Below are 23,014 nucleotides of genomic sequence, written 5' to 3' on the forward strand. Positions count from 1 at the left end.
GTCAATGTGTCTCAAAGTAAGTACCACACTCCATGATGTGCTGACCACGCTACCAATCTCTGTCTGCCTCCCCACTTCTGTACTCACTTCCCCACACAGCACTTTTGTATCAGTTATATAAGGCACTCTCAGGGCACCTGGCTGGTTCAGTCAGTGGAGAGTGGGACTCTCAACCTTGGGTTGTGGGTTCTGGCCCCACACTGGGCATAAAGATTACTTAAAATAAAAACCTTAAAAAATAATAATTAATAAATAAACAAAGGTATTCTTTATGAGAAAACTAATTATAAGGAGGCATTTTCAGCTTCCATTTATCCCCTTGACTGGGAGCCTCAATGAGGTGCACAGCCTTATGCAGTAGGTCTGTTCTCAATCTAGTACCAACTCTGGGTTTCCCTTGCTCTATGACTAGGACTATCTCTTATGATTTATTCCTACCTCTTGGCTAGCACAGGCATCAGGATATGAGAAAAAATATCTGCAGTAATTGTTTCCTTAGCCAGGATTTAATAAGTATCAGGCCTCCTCAGAATTATTCAAAGCCTTTTTAAAAAATGATGTCATCTCAAAAATTAACAAATAGGGGATCCCTGGGTGGCGCAGCGGTTTGGCGCCTGCCTTTGGCCCAGGGCGCGATCCTGGAGACCCGGGATCGAATCCCACATCGGGCTCCCGGTGCATGGAGCCTGCTTCTCCCTCTGCCTGTGTCTCTGCCTCTCTCTCTCTCTGTGACTATCATAAATAAATAAAAATTAAAAAAAAAATTAACAAATACCTTCAGTTTGATTCTTGAATGTAAAGCCAGATACCCTTTGTTGGTTCCCCAAACTGCTCAGCTAAAGCCTCAAAGATATTCTTGAAAGTGAGTATCCTACACACAATTACTGCCCTTCCAAGGACCAGGTGTGGTGCTGGTTCTGGGGTAGAACACAAAAATCTTCCAGGTGCTAACAGCAATGCTAGGGGTTCAAAGAACATACATATGTGAAAAATAACACTAAGAGGGGGAAAAAAAAAACGGCAAATCATCATCATCATCATCTTTACCACCACCATCATCAGAGCATCATTAAGCTAAAGACTTCAAGAAGTCTAATAATCCTTAGAAGAGAGTGAGGGATACAGAAAACACAGATGAAGAAATAATACCCAAGAATCTCCAGCATGAGCAAGAGGAAGAAAACTACACCAAAGCCCATTATAATCAAATTGCTCAAAACTCATGATAAAAAGAAAAGTCTTAAAACCAGTTAGGTGGTGGGCAAGAAAGACATGTTATATACAGAGGAACAAAGATAAAGATTTTAGCATATTTCTTATTGAAAACAATGTAAGAATACAACAGAGTGATATCTTTGAATTATGAAAAGAAAAACAAACCCACTAACCCAGAATCCTATACCCAGCTATTGTGTAAAAAAGAATTTGGTGGCTTTTGTCCTCAGTTCCTGGGAATGAGCCTAAATCTTTGGAATTTCCCAAGTGACAGGAGTGTCTTTGTTATTCATGGTGGGGCCTGATAGTTTATGCAAATGTGACTCAGGATGGTGGCTGGCCAGTCCAGAAAGACCAGCCATATGGTGGCAGGGTTGGTGCTCTAAGCCATTTGATATCAGTCTGACCTTCAGGGAATGGAAGGGGGGCTAGAAACTGAGTTTAATCACATATTCAATGAGTCCATCAATCATGCCTATATAATGAAACCCCAATAAACACCAAAACTTTGGTGAGCTTCCTGGCTATTACTCTGCATACTCTACATATCAGTGTGCTGGGAGGGTGACAGATTCAGACATCATGGGAAGAAGGCATGAAAAGCTTCATATGTGGCACCATCCCAGATCTCATCTTATTAGTCTCTTCTGTGGGCTGATCCTGATTTATACTCTTTTTGCTATAATAAAACTCTATTTGTAAGTATAATACTTTTCTGAGTTCTGTGAGCCATTCTACTGAAATATTGACCCTGAAGAAGTAGTGGAAACCTTTGAATTTACATTCATTTGGTCAGAATTATGGGTAGCCTGGGAACCCCAAGCTTGCAGTTGGGTGTCTAAAGTAATGACAAAATAAAATAAAAATAAAAATAAAAAAATAAAAATAAAAATAAATAAAATAAAGTAATGACAATTTTGTAGAGGGTTATGTTCAAAACCTGTGAAGTATGGCTTAATTCTGGGTAATTAGTGTTAAAAGTCATTGTACCAGTGAAAATACTTTTAAAAAGCAAGATGAAATATCTTCTCAGATTAAAAAAAAATCCTCAAGAACAGCAGCCTGCGCTACAATTAAAAAAAAAAAAAAGTCCTTTAGGCAGAAAGAAAATGATACCAGGTGAAAATATGTATCTACATAAAGAAAAGTTAACTACACAGGAAACATAAAGATTTTTTTTCTTATTATTTAAATCTTTTTAAGAATAATAAATGTTTGAACAAAAAAAATAAGGTGGTGTGGGATTTATAACACGAGAATAAGAGTTTGAACACCAGGCTGAAAGAGGGAAATGGAATGGTACTATTCTTATACTATCTGTAAAGAGTGTAATAGTGATATATATTGGACAAACTAAAGCAACTACTAGGTAACAGTTATAGCTCATAAGCCAGGAAAAGATATAAAATAGAATAAAAACCAATCAATCTCCAAAAAAGCAGAAAAAGATGAAGAAAACAGGACAATTAGAAAACAAACAGGACGATGACAGATTTAAATCAAATCATATCAACAAGAGTAAATGTAAATAGTCTAAAAGCCCCAAATAAAAGGCAGAGATTGTCAGATTGGATTAAAAAGAAAGAACCTATTAAGGAAACTGAAACCATATTAATAACCTTTGAAAAAGAAAACATCAGTCTCAGATGTCTTACTGATAAATTCTATCAAACACTTCAAGAAAAACTAGTACCTCTGCAATTTCTTACAACAGAAGTGGAAAGAACACTTTTTAAACTCCTTGTAGGGGATCCCTGGGTGGCTCAGCGGTTTAGCACCTGCCTTCGGCCCAGGGTGTGATCCTGGAGTCCCCACGTCGGGCCTCCTGCATGGAGCCTGCTTCTCCCTCTGCCTGTGTCTCTGCCTCTCTCTCCTTCTCTCTGTGTATCTCATGAATAAATAAATAAAATCTTAAAAAAAAAAAAAAAAAACTCCTTGTAAAAGGCCAGTATTACCCTAATACCAAAACCAGATTAAAACATGACAAGAAAGCTACAGACCAGTATCTCTTATAGATATAGATGTAAAAATTCTCAACAAGACATTAGAAATATAAAATCTTACAATGTATAAAAAATTACAGACCACAATCAAATGTAATTTACTCCAAGTATGCAAGATTAATCCAACATTTGAAAATCAATTAATATAATCCACCACAACAGATTAAAGAGGAAAAACCATATATAATTGCATGAATTGATTCTGAAAAGGTATTTGACAAAATCTAAAATCCATTCCTGATGAAACTCCCAGCAAACAAGGAACAGAGAGGAACTTCTTCAATTTGATCAAGAACATCTACAGAAGACATACTGCTAACGGTGAGAAAGAGGATGCTTTCCCTCTAGGACTGGGAACATGGCAGAAATGTCCCCTCTCACCACTCTTATTCAACATCATACTGAACATCAGTGCAAAACATTTTTTAGAAATTTTACTTACTTATTTGAGGGAGGGAGGAAGGGAGGAAGAAGAGCGAGTGAGCACACACACACACACACACACACACGCACAAAAGCAGGGGGAGGGGCAGAGGGAGAGAGAATCTGAAGCAGACTTTGAGCCTGCATGGAGTACCATGCCAGACTCGACCTCATAACCACAAGCTCATGCATGACCTGAGCCAAAACCAGGAGTCAGACACTTAGCTGACTGAGCCACCCAGTGCCCAGCAATAAGATTTTTTTAAAGGAAATAAAGACAAATATATTGGAGAGGAATAAATAAAACTATATTTGTTTGCAGATGACAGGATTGTCTATGGAGAAATTAAAGAACTGAAGAAGAAGAATCGAAGAATTGAAGAAGAATCTAATCAAAGAAGAAAAAAAGAAAATGAAGAAAGCAAAAAAATCACTGCTGGAACTAATAAGCAAGGTCACAGGATACAAGGCTAATATAAAGTCATTGGTACTTGAAATTAAAAATAATACACAAGGGGTGCCTAGGTGGCACATTCTGTTAAATGTCTGCCTAAGACTCAGGTCATGAAATCAGGGTCCTGGGATCAAGCCCTGTGTCAGGCTTCCTACTCATGGTTAGTCCCTCTGTCCCTCCCCCTGCTTGTGCTCATTCTCTCTCTCTCTCAAATAAATTTTAAAAATCTTTTAAGAAATACAAAATACAATTAACTTTTACATAAAAAATAAATTTTTATGAAATCTAACAAAATATATACACCCATCTATATGCTGTAAACTATAATGATGAAAGAAATCAAAGATCTAAATAAATGAAGTACTGCATGTTCACAGATTAGAAGAATCAATATTGCTAAGATGTCAATTCTTCTCAACCTAATCTACAGATTCAAGGCAATTTCAATCAAAATCTCAACAAGCTAGTCTGCGAATGCTGACAAGTGGATTCTAAAGTTTACATGGAAAGGTAAAATAACCAGAAAAGTAACATGATACTGAAGAACAAAGACCATTACTTGACTTCAAAACTCTTTATAAAGATCAACATCACTAGTCAGCAGAGAAATGCAAATCAAAACCACAATGAGATATTACCTCATAACAGTCAGAACAGCTAAAATTAACAACATAAGAAACAACAGGTGTTGGCAAGGATGTGGAGGGGAAAAAACCTTCATGCACTGTAGGTGGGAATGCAAACTGTTACAGCCACTGTAAATAGTATGAAGTTTCCTCAAAAACAACCCAATTTATTATTTTTATTTTTTATTTAAATTAAATTAACATATAATGTATGGTTAGTTTCAGAGGTAAAGGTCAGTGATTCATCAGTCTTATAATACCCAGTGCTCATTACATCATGTACCCTTCTTAAGTCCATCACCCAGTTAACCTCCTCACCCCCTCCCCCTCCAGCAACCCTCAGTTTGTTTCCTATGATTAAGAGTCTCTTATGGTTTGTCTCCCTCTCTGATGAAAACAACCCAATTTAAAAAGGAGGAAAAAGATCTGAACAGACACCTGACCAAAGAAGATAGACAGATGGCAAGTAAATATAAAAAGTCATGTGTCATAGGGAATTACAAATTCAAACTACATGGGATACTCATACACACCTATTCGAATGGCTACAATATTTAATGTTGGTAAGGATGTGGAACAACAGGAAATGTTACTCGTTGGTTAGAATGCAAAAAAGCACAGCCATTTTGGTAGACAGTCTGGCAGTTTCTCACAATGCTGAACATAGTTTTATTGTTCAATTTAGCAACTACATTCCTAAGTAATCACTTAGGAATTCAATTGAATCACAATTCAATTGAATTGAAAACTTATCCTCACACAAAAATTTGCACATGGATGTTTACAACTTTATTCTAATTGCCAAAATTTGGAAGCAACCAAGATGTCCTTCAGTAGATAGATGGATAAACCATGATATATCCAGACAATATCATATTATTCAGCACTACAAAGAAATGAGCTATCAAGCCATGAAAAGACATAGAGGCAACAAATGTATATTACTAAGTCAAAGAAAAGTATTATCTGGAGGTGTCTTTGGAATCTCTTGTAGACAGCATATGAATGGGTCTTGCTTTTTCATCCAATCTGATACCCTGTGTCTTTTGATTGCAACATTTAGCCCTTTCACATTCAGAGTAACTACGGAGAGATATGAATTTAGTGCCACTGTATTATCTGTGAAGTTGATGTTCCTGTAGATTGTCTCTGTTTCTTTCTTGTCTAACTACTTTTGGGCTCTCTCTTTGCTTGCAGGATCCCCTTTAATATTTCTTGCAGGGCTACTTTAGTCATCACAAATTCTTTTACTTTCTGTTTCTCCTGGAAGTTCTTTATCTCTCCTTCCATTCTCAATGACAGCCTTGCTAGATAAAGTATTCTTGGCTGCATGTTTCATTTAGTAGCCTGAATATATCATGCTAGCCCTTTCTGGCCTGCCAGGTTTCTATGGATAGGTCTGCTGCCAATCTAATGTTCCTACCTTGTACATTAAGGACCTCTTATTTCAAGCTGTTTTCTGGATTTTCTATCTCTGAAATTTGCAAGTCTCACTATTATAAGTCAGGGTACTGATCTTTTTTTATTGATTTTGAGGAGGGGTACTCTGCGCCTCCTGGACTTGAATGCCTGCTTTCTTCCTCAGATTAGGGAAGTTCTCAGCTATGATTTGCTCAAATATACCTTTTGTCCTTCTCTTTCTTCTTCCTCTGTACCCCAATAATTCTAATATTGTTTCACTTTATAGTATCACTGATTTCTTGAAGCCTCTCCATTAGTTGTTTTTCTCTTTTCCTCAGATTTCTTCCTTTCCATCATTTTGTCTTCTATGTCATTGATTCTCTCTTCTGCCTCATTTACCCTAGCTGTTAGATCATCCATTTTAGACTGCATCTCAGTTACAGCAGTTTTAATTTCGGCCTGCTTAGATTTTATTTCTGCACTAAGAGATTCACTAGTGTCTTTTATGCTTTTTTCAAGCCTAGCTAGTAACTTTATAATCATTCTGAATTCTAGCTCTGACATTTTACTTATATCCAATTTCATTCAATCTATAGTAGACAGTATTACTTCTGGTTCTTTCTTTAATTCTTTAAATCTTTAAGTACCTAACTTGGGAGCAGCCAATATACAAACCAATTCATACAAAAATTAAAGAAACACATTGATAATAATACAATAATAGTAGGGGACTTTAACACCCCACTCACAGCAATGGACACATCATCTAAGAAGATCAACAAGGAAACAAGGGCTTTGAATGACACTCTGGACCCAATGGACTTCACAGATATGTTTAGAACATTTCACCCTAAAGCAGAATACACACTCTCCTCAGGTGCCATGGAACATTCTTCAGAATAGATCACATAGTGGATCACAAATCAGGTCTCAACCAGTATAAAGATACTGAGGTTATACCATGCATATTTTCAGAACACAATGCTTTGCAACTTGAACCCAATCACATGAGGAAACTTGGAAGGAATTCAAATATTTCGAGGTTAAAGAGCATCCCACGAAAGAATGAATGGGTCAACCAGGAAATTGAAGAATTTTTAAAAATGCATGGAAACAAATGAAAATGAAAACAACTGTTCAAAACCTTTGGGATGCAGCAAAGGCAGTTCTAAGAGGAAAGTAAATAGCAATACAAGCCTTTCTCAAGGAATTAGAAAAGTCTCAAATACACAAGCTAACCTTATACCTAAAGGAGCTGGAAAAAGAACAGCAAATAAAGCCTAAATCCAGCAGAAGAGAAATAATAAATATTAGAGCAGAAATCAATGAAATAGAAACCAAAAGAACAGTAGAACAGATCAATAAAACTAGGAGCTGGTTCTCTGAATTAATGATATCAATAAACCCCTAGCTGGATTTATCAAAAAGAAAAGAGAAATAACCCAAATAAATCCAGTCATGAATGAAAGAGGAGAGATCACAACCAATATCGAGGAAATATAAACATTTTAAGAACATATAATGAGTAAGTATATGCCAACAAATTAGGCAATCTGGAAGAAACAGATGCATTTCTAGAAACATAAACTACCAAAACTGAAACAGGAAAAAATAGAAAACTTGAACAGACCTATAACCAAGGAAATTGAAGTAGTAAAAAAAAACAAAAAACCTCCAACAAAAGAGTCCAGAGCTGATGGCTTCCCAGAGGAATTTTATTGAACATTTTAAAGGAAGAATTAATATGTATTCTTCTGAAGCTATTTCAAAAAAATAGAAATGGAAGGAAAACTTCCAAATTCATTCCATGAAGCCAGCATTACCTTGATCCCAAAACCAGACAAAGATCTCACCAAAAGGGAGAATTACAGACCAATATCCCTGGTGAACATGGATGTAAAGATTCTTACCAAGATACTAGCCAATAGGATCCAATAGTACATTAACAGGATTACTCACCACAACCAAGTGTGATTTGTTTCTGGGCTGCAGGGGTAGGTCAATATTCACAAGTCAATCAACATGATACATCACATTAATAAAAGAAAGGACAAGAACCATACAATCCTCTCAATAGATGCAGAAAAACCACTTAACAAAACACAGCATACTTTCTTGATTAAAACTCTCCACAGTGAAGGGATAGAGGAGACATACCTCAATATCATAAAAGCCATATACAAAAAGCCCACAGTGAATATCATTCTCAACAAGGAAAAACAGAGCTTTTCCCCTCAGGTCAAGAACATGACAGGGAGGTCCACTCTCACCATTGCTGTTCAACATAGTACTAGAAGTCCTAGCTTCAGCAGTCAGACTACAAAAAGAAATAAAAGGGATTCAAGTTAGCAAAGAAGTAAAACTCTCACTCTTTGTAGATTACATGATACTTTATATGAAAAACCCAAAAAAAAACTCCATCTCAAAATTGCTAGAACTCATGCAGGAATTCAACAACATGGCAGGATATAAAATCAGTGCACAGGAATCAGTTGCATTTCTATACACTAACAATGAAGCAGAAGAAAGAGAAATCCGGGAAATGATCCATTTAGAATTGCACCAAAAAACATAAAATAGCTAGGAATAAACCTAACCGAAGAGGTAAAGGATCTTGTCTAAAAACTAAAGAACACTTATAAGTGTTCCTCAATAAGAAATTGAGGAAGACACAAAGAAATGGAATAATGGAATAATATTCCATGCTCATGGATTGAAAGAACACTCTTAAAATGTCTATGCTACTCACAGCAATGTACATAATCAATGCAATCCTTATCAAAATACCATCAACACAGTGCTGGAAAAAATAATTCTAAAATTTGTATGGAATCAGAAATGACTCCAAATAGCCAAAATAACGTTGAAAAAGAAAACCAAACCTAAAGGCATCACAATTCCAGACTTCAGGCCATACTACTAAGCTGTAATCAAGACAGTATGGTACTGGCACAAAAACAGACACAAAGATCAATGAAACCGAACAGAGCACCCAGATATGGACCTTCAACTCTATGGTCAATTAATCTCTGACAAATCAGGAAAGAATATCAAATGGAAGAAGGACATTCTCTTCAACAAATGGTGTTGGGAAAATTGGACAGCCACATGTAGAAAAATGAAACTGGACCATTTTCTTACAGTATACACAAAGATAAACTCAAAATGGATGAAATACCTAAGTGTGAGACATGAATTCATCAAAATCCTAGAGGAGAACACAGGCAGCAACGTTTTTGACCTCCGCCATAACAACTTTTCACTAGACAAGTCTCCAAAGGCAAGGGAAATGAAAACAATAATGAACTACTGGAGCTTCATCAAGATAAAAAGCTTCTGCACAGCAAAACAAACAGTCAACAAAAATAAAAGGCAATCTACAGAATGGGAGAAGACATTTGCAAATGGCATATCAGATAAAGGGCTAGTATCCAAGATCTATAAAGAACTCAATACTCAATACTCAAAAACCCCAAAAATCCAGTCAAGAAATGGGTAGAAGACATGAATAGACATTTCTCCAATGTCCAACATTCATGGCCAACAAGCACATGAAAAAATGCTCCATATATATCACTTATTATCAGGGAAATAAAATCAAAACCACAATGAGATACACTTTACACCAGTGACAATGGCTAAAATTAACAGACAGGAAACAATAAATGTTGGCAATGATGTGGAGAAAGGGAACCCTCTTGCACTGTTGGTGGGAATGTGAACTGGTACAGCCACTCTGGAAAACTGTGTGGAGGTTCCTCAAGAAGTTAAAAATAGAGCTACCTTATGACCCAGCATTTGTGTTACTGGGTATTTACTCCAAAGATACAGATGTAGTGAAACAATGGGACACCTGCACCCCAGTGTTTGTAGCAGCAATGTCCACAATAGCCAAAAATGGAAAGAGCTGAGATGTCCTTCAACAGATGAATGGATAAAGAAAATATGATACACACACACACACACACACAATGGAATATTGCTCATCCATCAGAAAGGATGAATACTTATCATTTACATCAATGCGGATGGAACTGGAGGGTATTAGGCTGACTGGATTAAGTCAGAGAAAGACAATTATCATATGGTTTCACTCATATGTGGAATATAAGAAACAGCACAGAAAATCATAGGGGAAGGGAGGGAAAACCAAATGGGAAATTGAGGGAGAGGGAGAAAAACCACTGAGTGACCCTTCACTATAAGAAACAAACTGAGGGTTGCTGAAAGGGAGGTGGTGGGGGGATGGCATTATTGGGTGATGGGCATTAAGGAGCACACATGATGGGATGAGCACTGGGTGTTATGCACAACTAATGAATTATTGAACACTGTATCTCAAACTAATGATGTATTGTTTGTTGGCTAATTGAATTTAAATTAAAAAAAGAAAAACACTATCAACCAACTTGACCTAATTAACACTTAACAAAAAAAGGCAGAATATACATTCTTTTCAAGTGAACATGGAACATATACTAAGAATGATCATATTCTGGGCCATAAAATAAGATCCAATAAATTTAAAAGAATTCAAGACATATATGATATTGAATAAAAATCAGTAACAGAATGATTGATCTCTGGAAAATCTCCAAATCTGTGGAAACTAAACAACATACTTCTGAATAACTGAAAGAATTAATCAAAAAGGAAATTAGAAAAGTACTTTGAACCAAAAATTAAAACATAACATCTGAAACCACTAAAGCACTTCTTAGTGGGAAAATTATATTACTTAACACTAGAAAAGAATGTTCTAATGTTACTAAACATTAGAAAAGAAGGGCTAAATTCAATGACCTTAGCTTCTATCTTAAATTAGAAAAAAAAGATATATATATAAAGCACAATACATGGTAGTTAAGACACAATGCTCTAAGATCAGAAACAAGGCCAGAATGTCTATGCTCACCATTTGTATTCAGATTTGTACTGAAAGATCTAGTAAGTGCAACAAGAAAATTTTAAAAAGTAAAAACCATCCAGATCAGAAAGCAAGAAATAAAATAAAATTGTATTTATTCATAGACAACATGATTGTCTACATAGAAAATCTGACGGAATCTTTTTTTTTTTAATCTGACAGAATCTACAATAAAGCTATAAAAATGAGTTTTGCAAGGCTATGGGAAATAATACCCAAAAATTTATTATATTTCTATATGCTAGTAACAATCAGAAATTAAAAATAAAACCAATACCATTTATTTTGCTTCCTATTTTTGAGTGTAGTATGATTGAAGATGGTTCATATTTTCAGAAATTTTAGGTCTTTTGCAGCTTAGTTTTTAAATTTATTTCATAACTTGGTTTTATTATAGATGAAAATGTCACAAAGATATGTAGCTCCCAATGGAAGTAGTGCTTTACTAGCTCTATTTATTAGATCATGGTACTCATTTTTCAATTTCACCCAAAGGATGATAAATTTCTATCTTCTGTGATGCCAAGCAGTTTTTCTTGAAAATGAATGGAAAGATTTCTAATGTTATTATATTTTAACAAATAGGTTCAAAATCTATTAAACCTTCCATTGGGAAGATGAGAACATTTTATTTCCAATGTTTTTAAGAGGCAGACTTATCTGTTTTAATAAGTGGCATTATTTTTGTCAACAAAATCACATACAGATGGGACCATTTCCAAATATCCATTTTCAAAATGCTCTCTCCATGGCACAAATTTCTTTCAAAATGCAGCTACTTTTTCACTCACTGATACATGTCACCTTCACCTTGAACAGACCATTTGTCACTGCTGCCCAACCCCCAATCCCAACTCCTAGGCAGCATACTACTGAAAACCACTTGCTAGCACAGAAAAGCTCAGCAAATTTGGAACACTTGACATTTTATAAAAGGAAATTGCTACAACATTTAGTTTGACCATTCTTTTAAGTAATGTGCCACAAGATAAACAGTAAATTTCCTTCTTATACAAACCATTTCAAAGGCTCCCTCCACACTGTGTTATAAGGTTCTGTAAAAATGCACCTGTTAAGAGAATAAGGTGGTGGTTACCAGGACAGGGTTCGGGAGGATGAGTTAAATAGGTGAGGGGATGAAGAAAGAGTACACTATTCTGATGAGCACTAAGTAATGTACAGAATTGCTGAATCATATTGTACACCTGAAACTAACTTAAAACTGTATGTTAACTATACTAGAATTTTAAAAAAAGAGACTTCCATAATAGCAAAAACTGAGGGTGAAGTGGAAAATGCAACTGTAAGCTGCAATATGTTGCAATTTGCTCAAGGAAAATGAGAGTGTACAAGTGAATTCAACTCTGTTCATGGTATATTATGTACAGTTTATGACACATGTGGGTAGTATCAGTGTCAATCCATACCTAAGTGCTAGTAAAGCCTGATTTAATTCTCATTTTTCATGGTAAAAAGTAAGTTTTAGTATCTCCCTCCCCACCCCCATGCCCAAATGGATCATCTTTAGAGAACCACTTTGGAGAATGTTGCTATTCAAAAATTCTAAGTAGTAGAATGACAAAAACAAAATGATATATTAGGGGGGAAAGTCCAGTTTCAAAATTTGAAATAGAACAGAAAGAAAGAAGAATTTCGGAGGTTCTTCAATATGTCAAATGAAAGGTGATTAGGGCCTCCATAAGACCAAAATAAAGTCAGAATATGTTCACCCAGAGTTTATCAAAGGCTTTTTATTTTCTGTCTTTTTTTCCCCCTTCCTCCACCTTTTTCTGAGTCAAACTGAGTATGTCCTCTGTTTCTTTTCTGTTCACCTATTTTTTAATCCTTGATGACATCTACCAGAACTAAAGCCACTGTATGGTACATCTTTATTCCTATGCCAATAAAGTAAGTACTTACTAATTTATCAGTTTTTAAGGTTTATGCATTTGTTCATTAGAACTTTTTAGAGCTGATTCATATTTAATATCTTAATATCAAATAACATTTTAATATCAACATCAAAATAAGGAAGTGGCTTGCAAGTTATGGGGTAGTTGCCAGGAAACAGTCAAAAACAGTTGCCTGTGTCTGAGATGGTAATCGTTGGCAAAAAAAAAAATGCTATAGTTTAAAGGGAAAAGATAATGTCTAAAAGCTGACAAAATAACAGACTGTAACAAGCATTTCTTCAAACTGGCCAGGCTCCAACAGACTTTTCAAAAGATACTATACTGACCCTAACTGGGTGTGCTACAATTTAATTATGACACCAACCACACATAGTACAGATTAAGAGCAAAGCCCTGGAGACTGCCTCACTTCCTACCCCAGCCATAAATCTTGAAGGTGACAAAGGCCACCTGCACTTTGGATATACTGACTATAAATCTGGAGGTTTCCATAGCTCCCTGCTCCAGGTTCAATAATTCACTAGAACAATTCATAAAACTCAAAGGGTTATATTTACTAGTACAGTTTTATTATAAAGGATGCACATAGGCAAAGTCAGAGAAGGAATGTAGAGCTCCTGTACCCTCTCCTTGTGTAATCAGGGTGTGTCGCCCTCCCAGTACATAAATGTGTTCACCAAACCAGGGAGCTCTACTCTGAGCTTTGGTGCCTACAGTTTTTTAATGTGGTCTCATTACACAGGCACAACTGATTAAATCATTGGCCGCACAACTGAACTCAATCTCCAGCTCCTATCCCTTCCCCATGAGGTTGGGCTGGCCCAAAGTTCCAGCTTTTTAATCATGTAGTTGGTCTTCCTTCTGGGTAACCAAGCCTCCATAAAGCTACGTAAAGGGCCACCCTGAACTGTCTGTTAGCATAACAAAAACACTCCTATCACTCAGGAAGTTCCAAGGTTTCTAGAAGCTCTGTATCAGGAACCTGGGATAAAGACCAGAGAAACTTATACCAACCAGATGCCATGACCTAAAAATGGCATGCTACTTTTCCTATGTTTTCTCTACTTCTCCAACATTCATTTTACCTTAAAAAGGCCAAAATTACCAATTGAAGGTTATGATAGAATAAAATAAATAACTTGGATTAGTCTTATTTTGAGGGAAAATTAAGATGTTAAAAATGGAGGTGGGTGGGGAGATGGGTTAAATAGGTGATGGGGGTTAAGGAGAGCATTTGTTGTGATGAGCATTCAGTGCTGTGAAACAGTGCTGAATCACTGTATTATACACCTGAAAGTAATATTATGCTGTATGTTAACTGAAATTTAAATAAAAACAAAAAAGAAAATTAAGATGTTAGAATATTAACATTTTGAAGCAAATATTTATTTTTTATTTTATTTTTTAAAAACAGGGAGCCCAAAAAAAAATAAAAAAAAATAAAAAAAAAAAACAGGGAGCCCGATGTGGGACTCAATCCCAGGACCCCATGATCATGACCTGAGCCAAAGGCAGACGCTCAACCACTGAGCCACCCAGGTGTCCCTGAAGCAAATATTTAAATTAATTCTTAAAAATCACATTACTGAGAAGAACTTTCTTAAAAATAGCCAGAAATGGGTTAACAGGACAAAAACAAAAACAAAAAAATCTCAACAAACAGAAAACCCAGCAGCCTATAAAGGAGGCTTTTTTTTTTTTTTAACTTTACCAAGCAGTTTAGCAGTTGGAGGAGATAGTTCAAAGTCAAGTAGTCATCCATCCAAGAGAAACAAGTTATAATGAAACATATAAACAAAGAGAACTGGAAACCGTCATTTGACCTTGAACCAGCTGTTTCACTTAACACAGTTTAGTTATAAAGGAATATAATTATATAGCAAGCCCTATGTAAACACCATCCAGATTAACAATGCCATCTCCCAAAATCCCTCTACATAATCCTTCCAAAGTCCCTCTCCTTTCCCAATAAAGGTAAACATTGCCCTTACCTTTATGTCAATCATTTCTTTATAGCTTCATCAATTAAGTATGTATCTCTAATATTCAAATTTAGTTTTATCTCAGTCAGTTTAAAAAACTGAGATATAATTCACATATTATAAAATACAATATTTTAAAGTGTACAGTTTAGTGGTTTTTAGTGTATTCACAAAGTTGTACAACTATCATTATCTACTTCCAGAACATTTTTATCACTCAAAAAGGAAACTGTCCCTGTTAGCAATCATTCCTGATTCTCCTCTCCCCACCATGGTCCTGACAAACCACTATTCTACTTTCTGTTTCTATGGAATTGCCTATGCTGAACAATTCATAGAAACGGAGTCATAAAAATAAGTGGCTTTTCATGTTCTAATTTGTCTATTTTTAAACTTTATATAAAAACAATGCCAAGCTGTTTTTGTAAAATCTTTGTAACAATTCATACTTCCACTAAGGTTTTTAAGGATTACCAGTGTTTCATATACTTAGTTACACTTGGTTTTTTCACTTCTAGCCATTTTTGGTGGTCACATAATGGCATTTCATTGTGATTTTATTCTGCATTTCCATAATTACTAAAGAGATTAAAGTATCTTTAGTATTGGGGGATCCCTGGGTGGCTCAGCGGTTTAGCGCCTGCCTTCAGCCCAGGTCGTGATCCTGGAGTCAGGGATGGAGTCCTACATCGGGCTCCCAGCATGGAGCCTACTTCTCCCTCTGCCTGTGTCTCTGCCTCTCTCTTTCTGTGTCTCTCATGAATAAATAAAAGCTTTAAAAAGTATTTATTAGCTATTTGGATTGCTTTTGTTAACTAACTCCTATTTAAGTCTCTTGGCTATTTTTCAGTCATACTATTTTTTTATTTTATTGATTTGTTAGAATTCTCTAAATGTCTAATCCAAGCCCTTTGCCAGTTTTAGCATGATAATTATCTTCTCCTATCTTGTGGCTTACTATCTCTCAATATCTTTTGATGACTATAAATTCTTACTTTTAAGGTAGTCAAAAGTATTAACCTTCTCCTTTATGGCCTTTAAAAAAATTCCCTTTATGTTCTTTTTTTTTTTTTTTTAAGATTTCCTTAATTTATCCACACAGACACACACACACACACACACACACACACACACACAGAGGCAGAGACGTGGCAGAGGCAGAAGCAGGCTCCATGCAGGGAGCCCAATGTGGGACTCCATCCTAGGAGTCCGGGATCATGCCCTGAGCCAAAGGCAGCTGCTCAACTGCTCAACTGCCACCCAGGTGTCCCTCTTTCTCCATTTCTAACACTCAATTACATCTTGAAAATGGCAATGGTCTCCTAACTGTCTTGCAACTGCCAGTGTATCCTTACTTTTGTACTCCCAAGCGCCCTGAACATATCTTTAGTATAGTCTTAACATCTTTATTAGGTGAAACTTGACTACCCCCTGAATACACAGCTTTCCCTACAGCTTTCTCAAGTAATAACTGTTTGGTTTCACACATCCCTTTGTATCACCAGCCCTAGAGATCGGTAAGTATTCTGCTGGCTCCTTATGTTCTCTTCCAGGTACTCTCCAGCCCAACACATTGAATTACCCATATCCATATCTAGAAGGCATGCCAAATTTAATATATTTAAGAGTCCCATGGATTGGAGATCCTGGAATCAAATGTTTGGTTTTGGGGGGATGGGGTTTCTAGATGGCACAAGGTAGAAAGATTGGAGGTAGTGCTTAGAAAACAACAAGAAGAATGTAACTAAAATTATGCAGACACGGTCTAAGTAACTAAGGGAATATGGAGGAGAAGCTCACTGGAAGACAGGAGTTCAAATAACTGAAAGTTCTAAGAACTGAAAAAGCAATGAGTGTATTCAAACCATCAAGAATAACACGAGTTAGAAGTGAAGAGTAACAGAGTCAAAAGCTAAGATTTTTACAACTACAATGATGGGTAGGTAGTAATATAATTTAATAGTATAAGATTCCAAGTTTGGGGATATTAAGAAAAAGAGAAGGAGAACAATAAAAAGGTAAGGAAGACACCTCCTCTTCCTTTGGTATAAGGTAAGAGCTAACACTTGAGAGGGCTGTGGGACAGTCTGTTCTAACCCCTCCCTCTCCTACAGGATTCCATTAGAATGAGACTGAGCATCTAAGAGATTTTGCTGATAATAAATTCTAGAAGGTACACTGGAAGGGTTTCAAGAGTCAGAGAGGGTTGAGAAAAAGGGACAAAACAGGGAATATCCAGAGACTTAGAGTAATTAAGGAGATGGGAGAGGAGGGTGCCAGGGGATTCCTCTAGCGACTGATATAAACAAAGGATAATGAAATTAGCCCTAGTGGATTCAAGGAAGATAGAATTCGGAGGCTGCAAGTGTTAAGGAGTAAAGAGGAATGAATTACTGGGGCTTGCTCCAAAGGCTCAAGGAAGTCATCCTCTAAGTTCCAGTATACTACTTTAAAATCAAGTGATATTTAACAAATATGCATGCCCCCTGACTTGTTAAGCCTACTCCAAAAATTTATACAGTATATCCCATGACTCAGCAATTTCAACTTTACATATACAGAGAGTCTATAAAAACATAGTTCAACTCTGTAGTACCATCAACTGGTAATAACTGACATCTATAGATTACTTAATCCAATGACAGCAGAACACACATTCTTCTCAAGACCACAGGGAGCATTCACCAAGATAGACCACATTCTGGGCCATAATGCACATCTTAACAAGTTTAAAAGAACAGAAATCACACAATGTCTATTTTCAGATCACAGTGGAATTTAAACTAGTAGTCAATAACAGAAGATAACTGGAAAATCACAAAATACTTGGAGATTAAAAATGTACCTTAAAATAACACATGGGTCAAAGAAGAAATCTCAAGATAAATTAATTAAAATATATTTTGAACTAAATGAAGATGAAAACATGGCTTACCAAAATCTGTGAGATACAGTGAAACACAGCTTTGAGAAATTCTAGCATTAAATGCATATATTAGAAAAGAAGATCAAAAATTAATCATCTAAGCCTCCACCTTAAGGAACTAAAAAAGCAAATTAAGTCTAACATAAATAAAAGAAATAATAAATGGTAGAGGAGAACTTGATGAAATAAAAAACAGAAAATCAATGTGGGACCCAGGAAATTTAACAAAAATCCCCTCCCCCTGGACAAGCAGAGCAGGACTAACTCCATTTTGTGCTACACCCGCCACCTCCTGTATGACATCCACATGACCTGCTTATTGCTTAAGGCGCTGCCCCATCCTAGTCAAGCCGCTGGGCACACCCTAATCAGAAATTGGCTCATAACAATGTAACTCTGCCTTGTGCCCGCCAAAACTGCTTGCCAATTCTGACCAAAGTAATAGGCCAGCTCAAATGGATACTATAGGGTAAGATGTAATTCAATTGGCCACCTGCGTGTGGACCGACATGACTGTGCAACTTTCTGCGTATCCCATTGGCCACTGGCCCCTATAAAGCTGCTAAGCCTCTTAGTCTCGGGGTCCAAGTCCCTGCTCCGCTGTGTCGGGTATAGTTGGACTCAAGCTCGGGCTTGTAAATAAACTCTCATGTATTTGCATTGGTGTCGGCTCCTTGGTGGTTTCTCGGATTCGCAATCTTGGGCACAACAATCAACAGAGAAAAATCAACAAAACTAAAAGCTGGTTCTTTGAGAAGACCAACAAAATGTATAAACCTCTGGCCAGGCTAAGAAAAAGAGAAAGACACAAATAACTAATTTTTAAAATTAAAGAAGGAACATCACTCCAGATTCTATGGACATTAAGAGGATCATAAAACAATGTTATGAACAGCTCCAGGCCCGTAAATAGGATAACCTAGATTAAACAGACCAAATCCTTAAAAAACGAAATCTACCAAAGCTCAGGCAAGAAACAGATAATCCAAATAGGCTTATATTAAAGAAATTTAATCAATAATTAATAACCTTCTGAAACAAAAAGCACCAGGTCCAGACGTGTTCAATAGTGAATTCTATCAAACATTTAGTAAGAAATTATACCAATTCCCCACAATCTCTTCCAGAAGATGGAAGCAGGGGGAACTTACTCTCTGAGGCCACCATTATCCTAATACCAAAACCAGACAAAGATATTACAAGAAAAATATACTATAGACCATTATCTCTCAAGAAAGATGGAAAATCCTCCAGAAAATATGAGAGAAACCAAAGCCAACAATGCCTAAAAGAAATTATACATCATAAACAAGGGGGATTTATCCCAGGTATGCAAGGCTGCTTCAACATTTGCAAATCAATTAATGTAACCATCAAATCAACAAGCTAAAGAAGCAAAATCAAATGATCATGTCAACATATGCAGAAAAAGCATTTGACAAAATCCAAGACCCATTCATGGTTTAAAAAACTCTTAGCAAATTAGGAATAAAAGGAAAATTTCTCAACTTGATAAAGAACATTTACAAAAAAAAAAAAAAAAAAAAAAAACAACTTAAAGCTAACATCATACTTAATGGTGAGAAACTTGAAGCTTTCCCACCAAGTAGTACCTTCTCACCGCTGCTTTTCAATATTGCAATGGAAGTCCTACCCAATGCATTAAGACACAGAAATAAAAGGTATACAGATTGAGAAGGGAGAAATAAAACTTTGTTCACACATGACATGATAACCTATACAAAAAATCTGCAAAAACAAAACAAAACACCTCCTAGAATTAATAAACTATTATAGCAAAATTGCAGGATACAAGGTTAATGTACAAAAGTCAACACTTGTGCTTGCTTCAGCAACACATATACTAAAATTGGAATGATACAGAGATGATTAGCATGGCCCCTGCGCAAGGATGACACACGAATTCATGAAAAGTCAACACTTAATGCTATCTTTAACATGTGGAATTTGAAAGTAAAAACATGTTACCATTCACATTACTACTCTCCAAAAATGAAATAGTTATATCTAACAAAATATGTATAGGATCTATATGAGGAAAACTACAAAACTCTGATGAAAGATATCAAAAAAGAACTACATAAATGGAGAGATATGCCATGGTCATAGACAGGGGGACTCAATATTGTCAAGATGTCAGTTCTTCCCAACTTGATCTATGGAATCAACATAATCCCAATCAAAAGTCCAGCAACTTATTTTGTGTATGATGACAAACTGATTCTAAAGTTTATATGGAGAAGCAAAAGACCCAAAATAGTAGCCAACTCAGTATTGAAGAAAAAGAAGAAAGTCAGATAATTAATGCTACCTAACTTCAAGATTTACTATAAAGCTATGGTAATCAAGACTATATGGTAAGTAAAGAAAAGACAAATTAATGGAATGGATTAGAGAAAGAACAAAAACTGGCAGAAACAAATCCACATAAATATAGTCCATTGATCTTTAACAAAGGAGCAAAAGCAAACAAAACAAAAACAAAAAAACCCACCAAAAAACTAGTCTTTTCAACAAGTAGTGATGGAACAACTGGACGTCCACATGCAAAGAAATGAACCTACAGACCTTCATAAACATTAAAACTGATCACAGACCTAAACATAAAACACAAAACTATAAACCTCTTGAAAGGTTAACACTGGAGAAAACCTTGATGACCCTAGGTATGGCAATGACATTTTAGACATAATACCAGAGGTACCTGGGTAGCTCAATTGGTTAAGCGTCAGGCTCTTGGTTTTGGCTCAGGTCATGATCTCAAGGTCCTGAGATTAAGCTCCATCTGATAAAAGAGTGTTATCCAAAATATACAAAGAACACAGAAAACTCAATGGAAAGAAAACAAACAACCTGATTTAAAAAATAGGCAAAAGATGTAAACAGACACCTCAGCAAAGAAGATGGCAAGTATGCATATGAAAAGATGTTCTTTTCTGCCTATGCCTCTGCCTCTCTCTTTGTATCTCTCATAAATAAATAAATAAAATTTTTGAAATAAAATAAAATTTAAAATAAAAATAAAGCTCTTTTCACATGGCCCCAGATGCCTGGAGCCATAACACACTCTCCATATACCAGAACAGAGGCCACAGCCCAGGATATATACCTGGCCCCAAAATATGTACAAAACCAAACAAAAGGAATGTTGTCAGGTCAAGGCAAGAAAGAACTAAGAATCAAAAACAGACAATATATTCTCCCATAGAAAGCATGTTCATGAACTCTCTATGCCTTAGTTAACCAAGTAAAGTGACAACGTCATATGCCGAAACACACAAAGTGAGAAGTAGAACAGAAATGAGGTGTCACTGGCCACTCTTTCATTCCATCTTTCTTAACCTTCAAGCACTCACCTGTGTGGCCATGGAGTGGTGAGTGTGGCCGTGGTAGTGTAGGTGATGTGCTAGAGGTCACAATCAAACTCTTGCGGTTACTTGTCCGACAACTGCAATGAAAACAGAATGTCAGTTATAACAGGTTCATCAGCTCAGAGAAGTTAAATGGCTATTGAGGAACAAAAGAGTGACATTATTCCATGGGCTGAGCAGTATACTACTTTAAGCTGAAATGGGTCAGCAAATACTGTTGGCCTCAGAAAGATTTCATAATTCATAGTGTTGGGCCTTAGAATAACTCTTGTCACAGTCTTGACTTTTATCTTGTAATGCCATTGCACTTTTCTAATGTTTAGGTTTTACTTCCTAAGCAAACTCAAGGAGCTCCTCTAAAGGTAACAACCATGATTCAATTGTACCTAAAGAATGGTCATGGTACATTTGATTTAGAAAACAAAAAACACATTCTCCTATCTCTTAAAAAAGTAATGTTCCTGCCATTAAAAATGAAACCATTAATTTAACCCATGAAATCTATTTTTTAAAAACTGCTTAATTAAGAATTAAGTAATACTTTCATTTCACCATAAATTTCAAAACAGGCCTGAGTTCTTTCTATAAACTGTCTTTCTATAGCATGTTAATGCCTGAGGTTTTTTCTTGTGGTTGGAAAAAACCAAATCATCATGAAAAGCCATTTCGTGCTATACCTGCTAGTGAAAATGTGCACAAATTTATGTGAAAGGCATTAGGGAAACTTGCTATTTATATTCATCCAAGTAAATATTTACCAAATACCTACTTTACACCAGGCACTGCTCTAGATGCTAGGGAAGTGAAAGGAAATAAGACAAAGTCTCTGTCCTCAAACTAGAATACTGCTGAGAAGAAAAATAAAGAGAGAAGGGTGGAGGAAGTGGAATGTTCAAAAAATAGTAAAGTGGGTGACAAGAGGGAAGAACTATAGGAAAAGGAGTAAGTTATAAAGGCCATAGGGGGTAGGTCACACCCAGACTCTGCAGGTCTGGTAGACTGCCATAAAGAACTACTGGAAATGTGACAAGAAACCACTGAAAGGATTGAGATCAATCTCAAGAACAAGATGATGATTAGAAATAATAAGCACTTTTCCCTAAGAAACCATCAGGACAAATCTAATCCTGTCTCACAGCCCTCATTACCTCCATCACCATCACATGCTCCAGATTCTTTCTCTAATTTGACAGAGTCTGCCTCTATTCTCTGATCTTTCAACAAAAAATAGCTTACCCTGTGCCTCCATGAACTCATTCTGTCGTCAGCAAACTTCCTATATTCAACTTCTTTGTTCAACACTCACTTTAAATTCTAGTTCTAACTGAAATCTTGCTTAACTCCCCTCTCTCAGCGCGCGCGCGCGCGCGCACACACACACACACACACACACACACACACACGTCACCGCATTCCTGGTGAAATCCCAACCCTTTTAAACCCAACTTTCCACCTATTTTACAACGGCACTCGGGCAGCTGAAGGTGACTAAAGAAAAACCCACAATATGTTGGCCAGTATCTCTTTATATTTATGATGACAACTGTTAAGTGAGTCTCCTTAACCATACTTCAGTTACCTAGGCAGTGTGTACTCACTCTCTCTCCAAGACAACCAACTCTGAACCTCCAGCAGCACTTCTTCCCCAAATCTCACCCTCCTCTGCTGACTTTGCTTTTAATTCAACTGAGGGTAAAAAGAAACAACAGAGGAGCATCTGGCTAGCTCAATGGTTGAGCACCTGCCTTTGGC

At 36.3% G+C, this 23,014-nt stretch overlaps 1 protein-coding gene and 1 non-coding gene across 15 annotated transcripts in view; one reads left to right on the plus strand and one right to left on the minus strand.

The window, feature by feature from the left end:
* The window catches only part of MAST2 (microtubule associated serine/threonine kinase 2), a 205,196-nt gene that overhangs the window by 40,291 nt on the left and 141,891 nt on the right, over positions 1-23,014 (minus strand). For all 14 annotated transcript variants that reach the window (XM_077845129.1, XM_077845136.1, XM_077845135.1 and 11 more), the window contains one exon: positions 21,248-21,339. In XM_077845129.1, coding sequence (XP_077701255.1) covers positions 21,248-21,339 — 92 coding nt within the window. The remainder of the gene's footprint in view (positions 1-21,247; positions 21,340-23,014) is intronic.
* LOC144282772 (U6 spliceosomal RNA) lies at positions 19,711-19,817 on the plus strand. The gene has a single exon (XR_013351215.1). It is a non-coding gene; the product is annotated as a U6 spliceosomal RNA (small nuclear RNA).

The sequence above is a fragment of the Canis aureus genome, chromosome 13 (genome assembly GCF_053574225.1).
Source record: "Canis aureus isolate CA01 chromosome 13, VMU_Caureus_v.1.0, whole genome shotgun sequence".
NCBI classification, from domain to species: domain Eukaryota; kingdom Metazoa; phylum Chordata; class Mammalia; order Carnivora; family Canidae; genus Canis; species Canis aureus.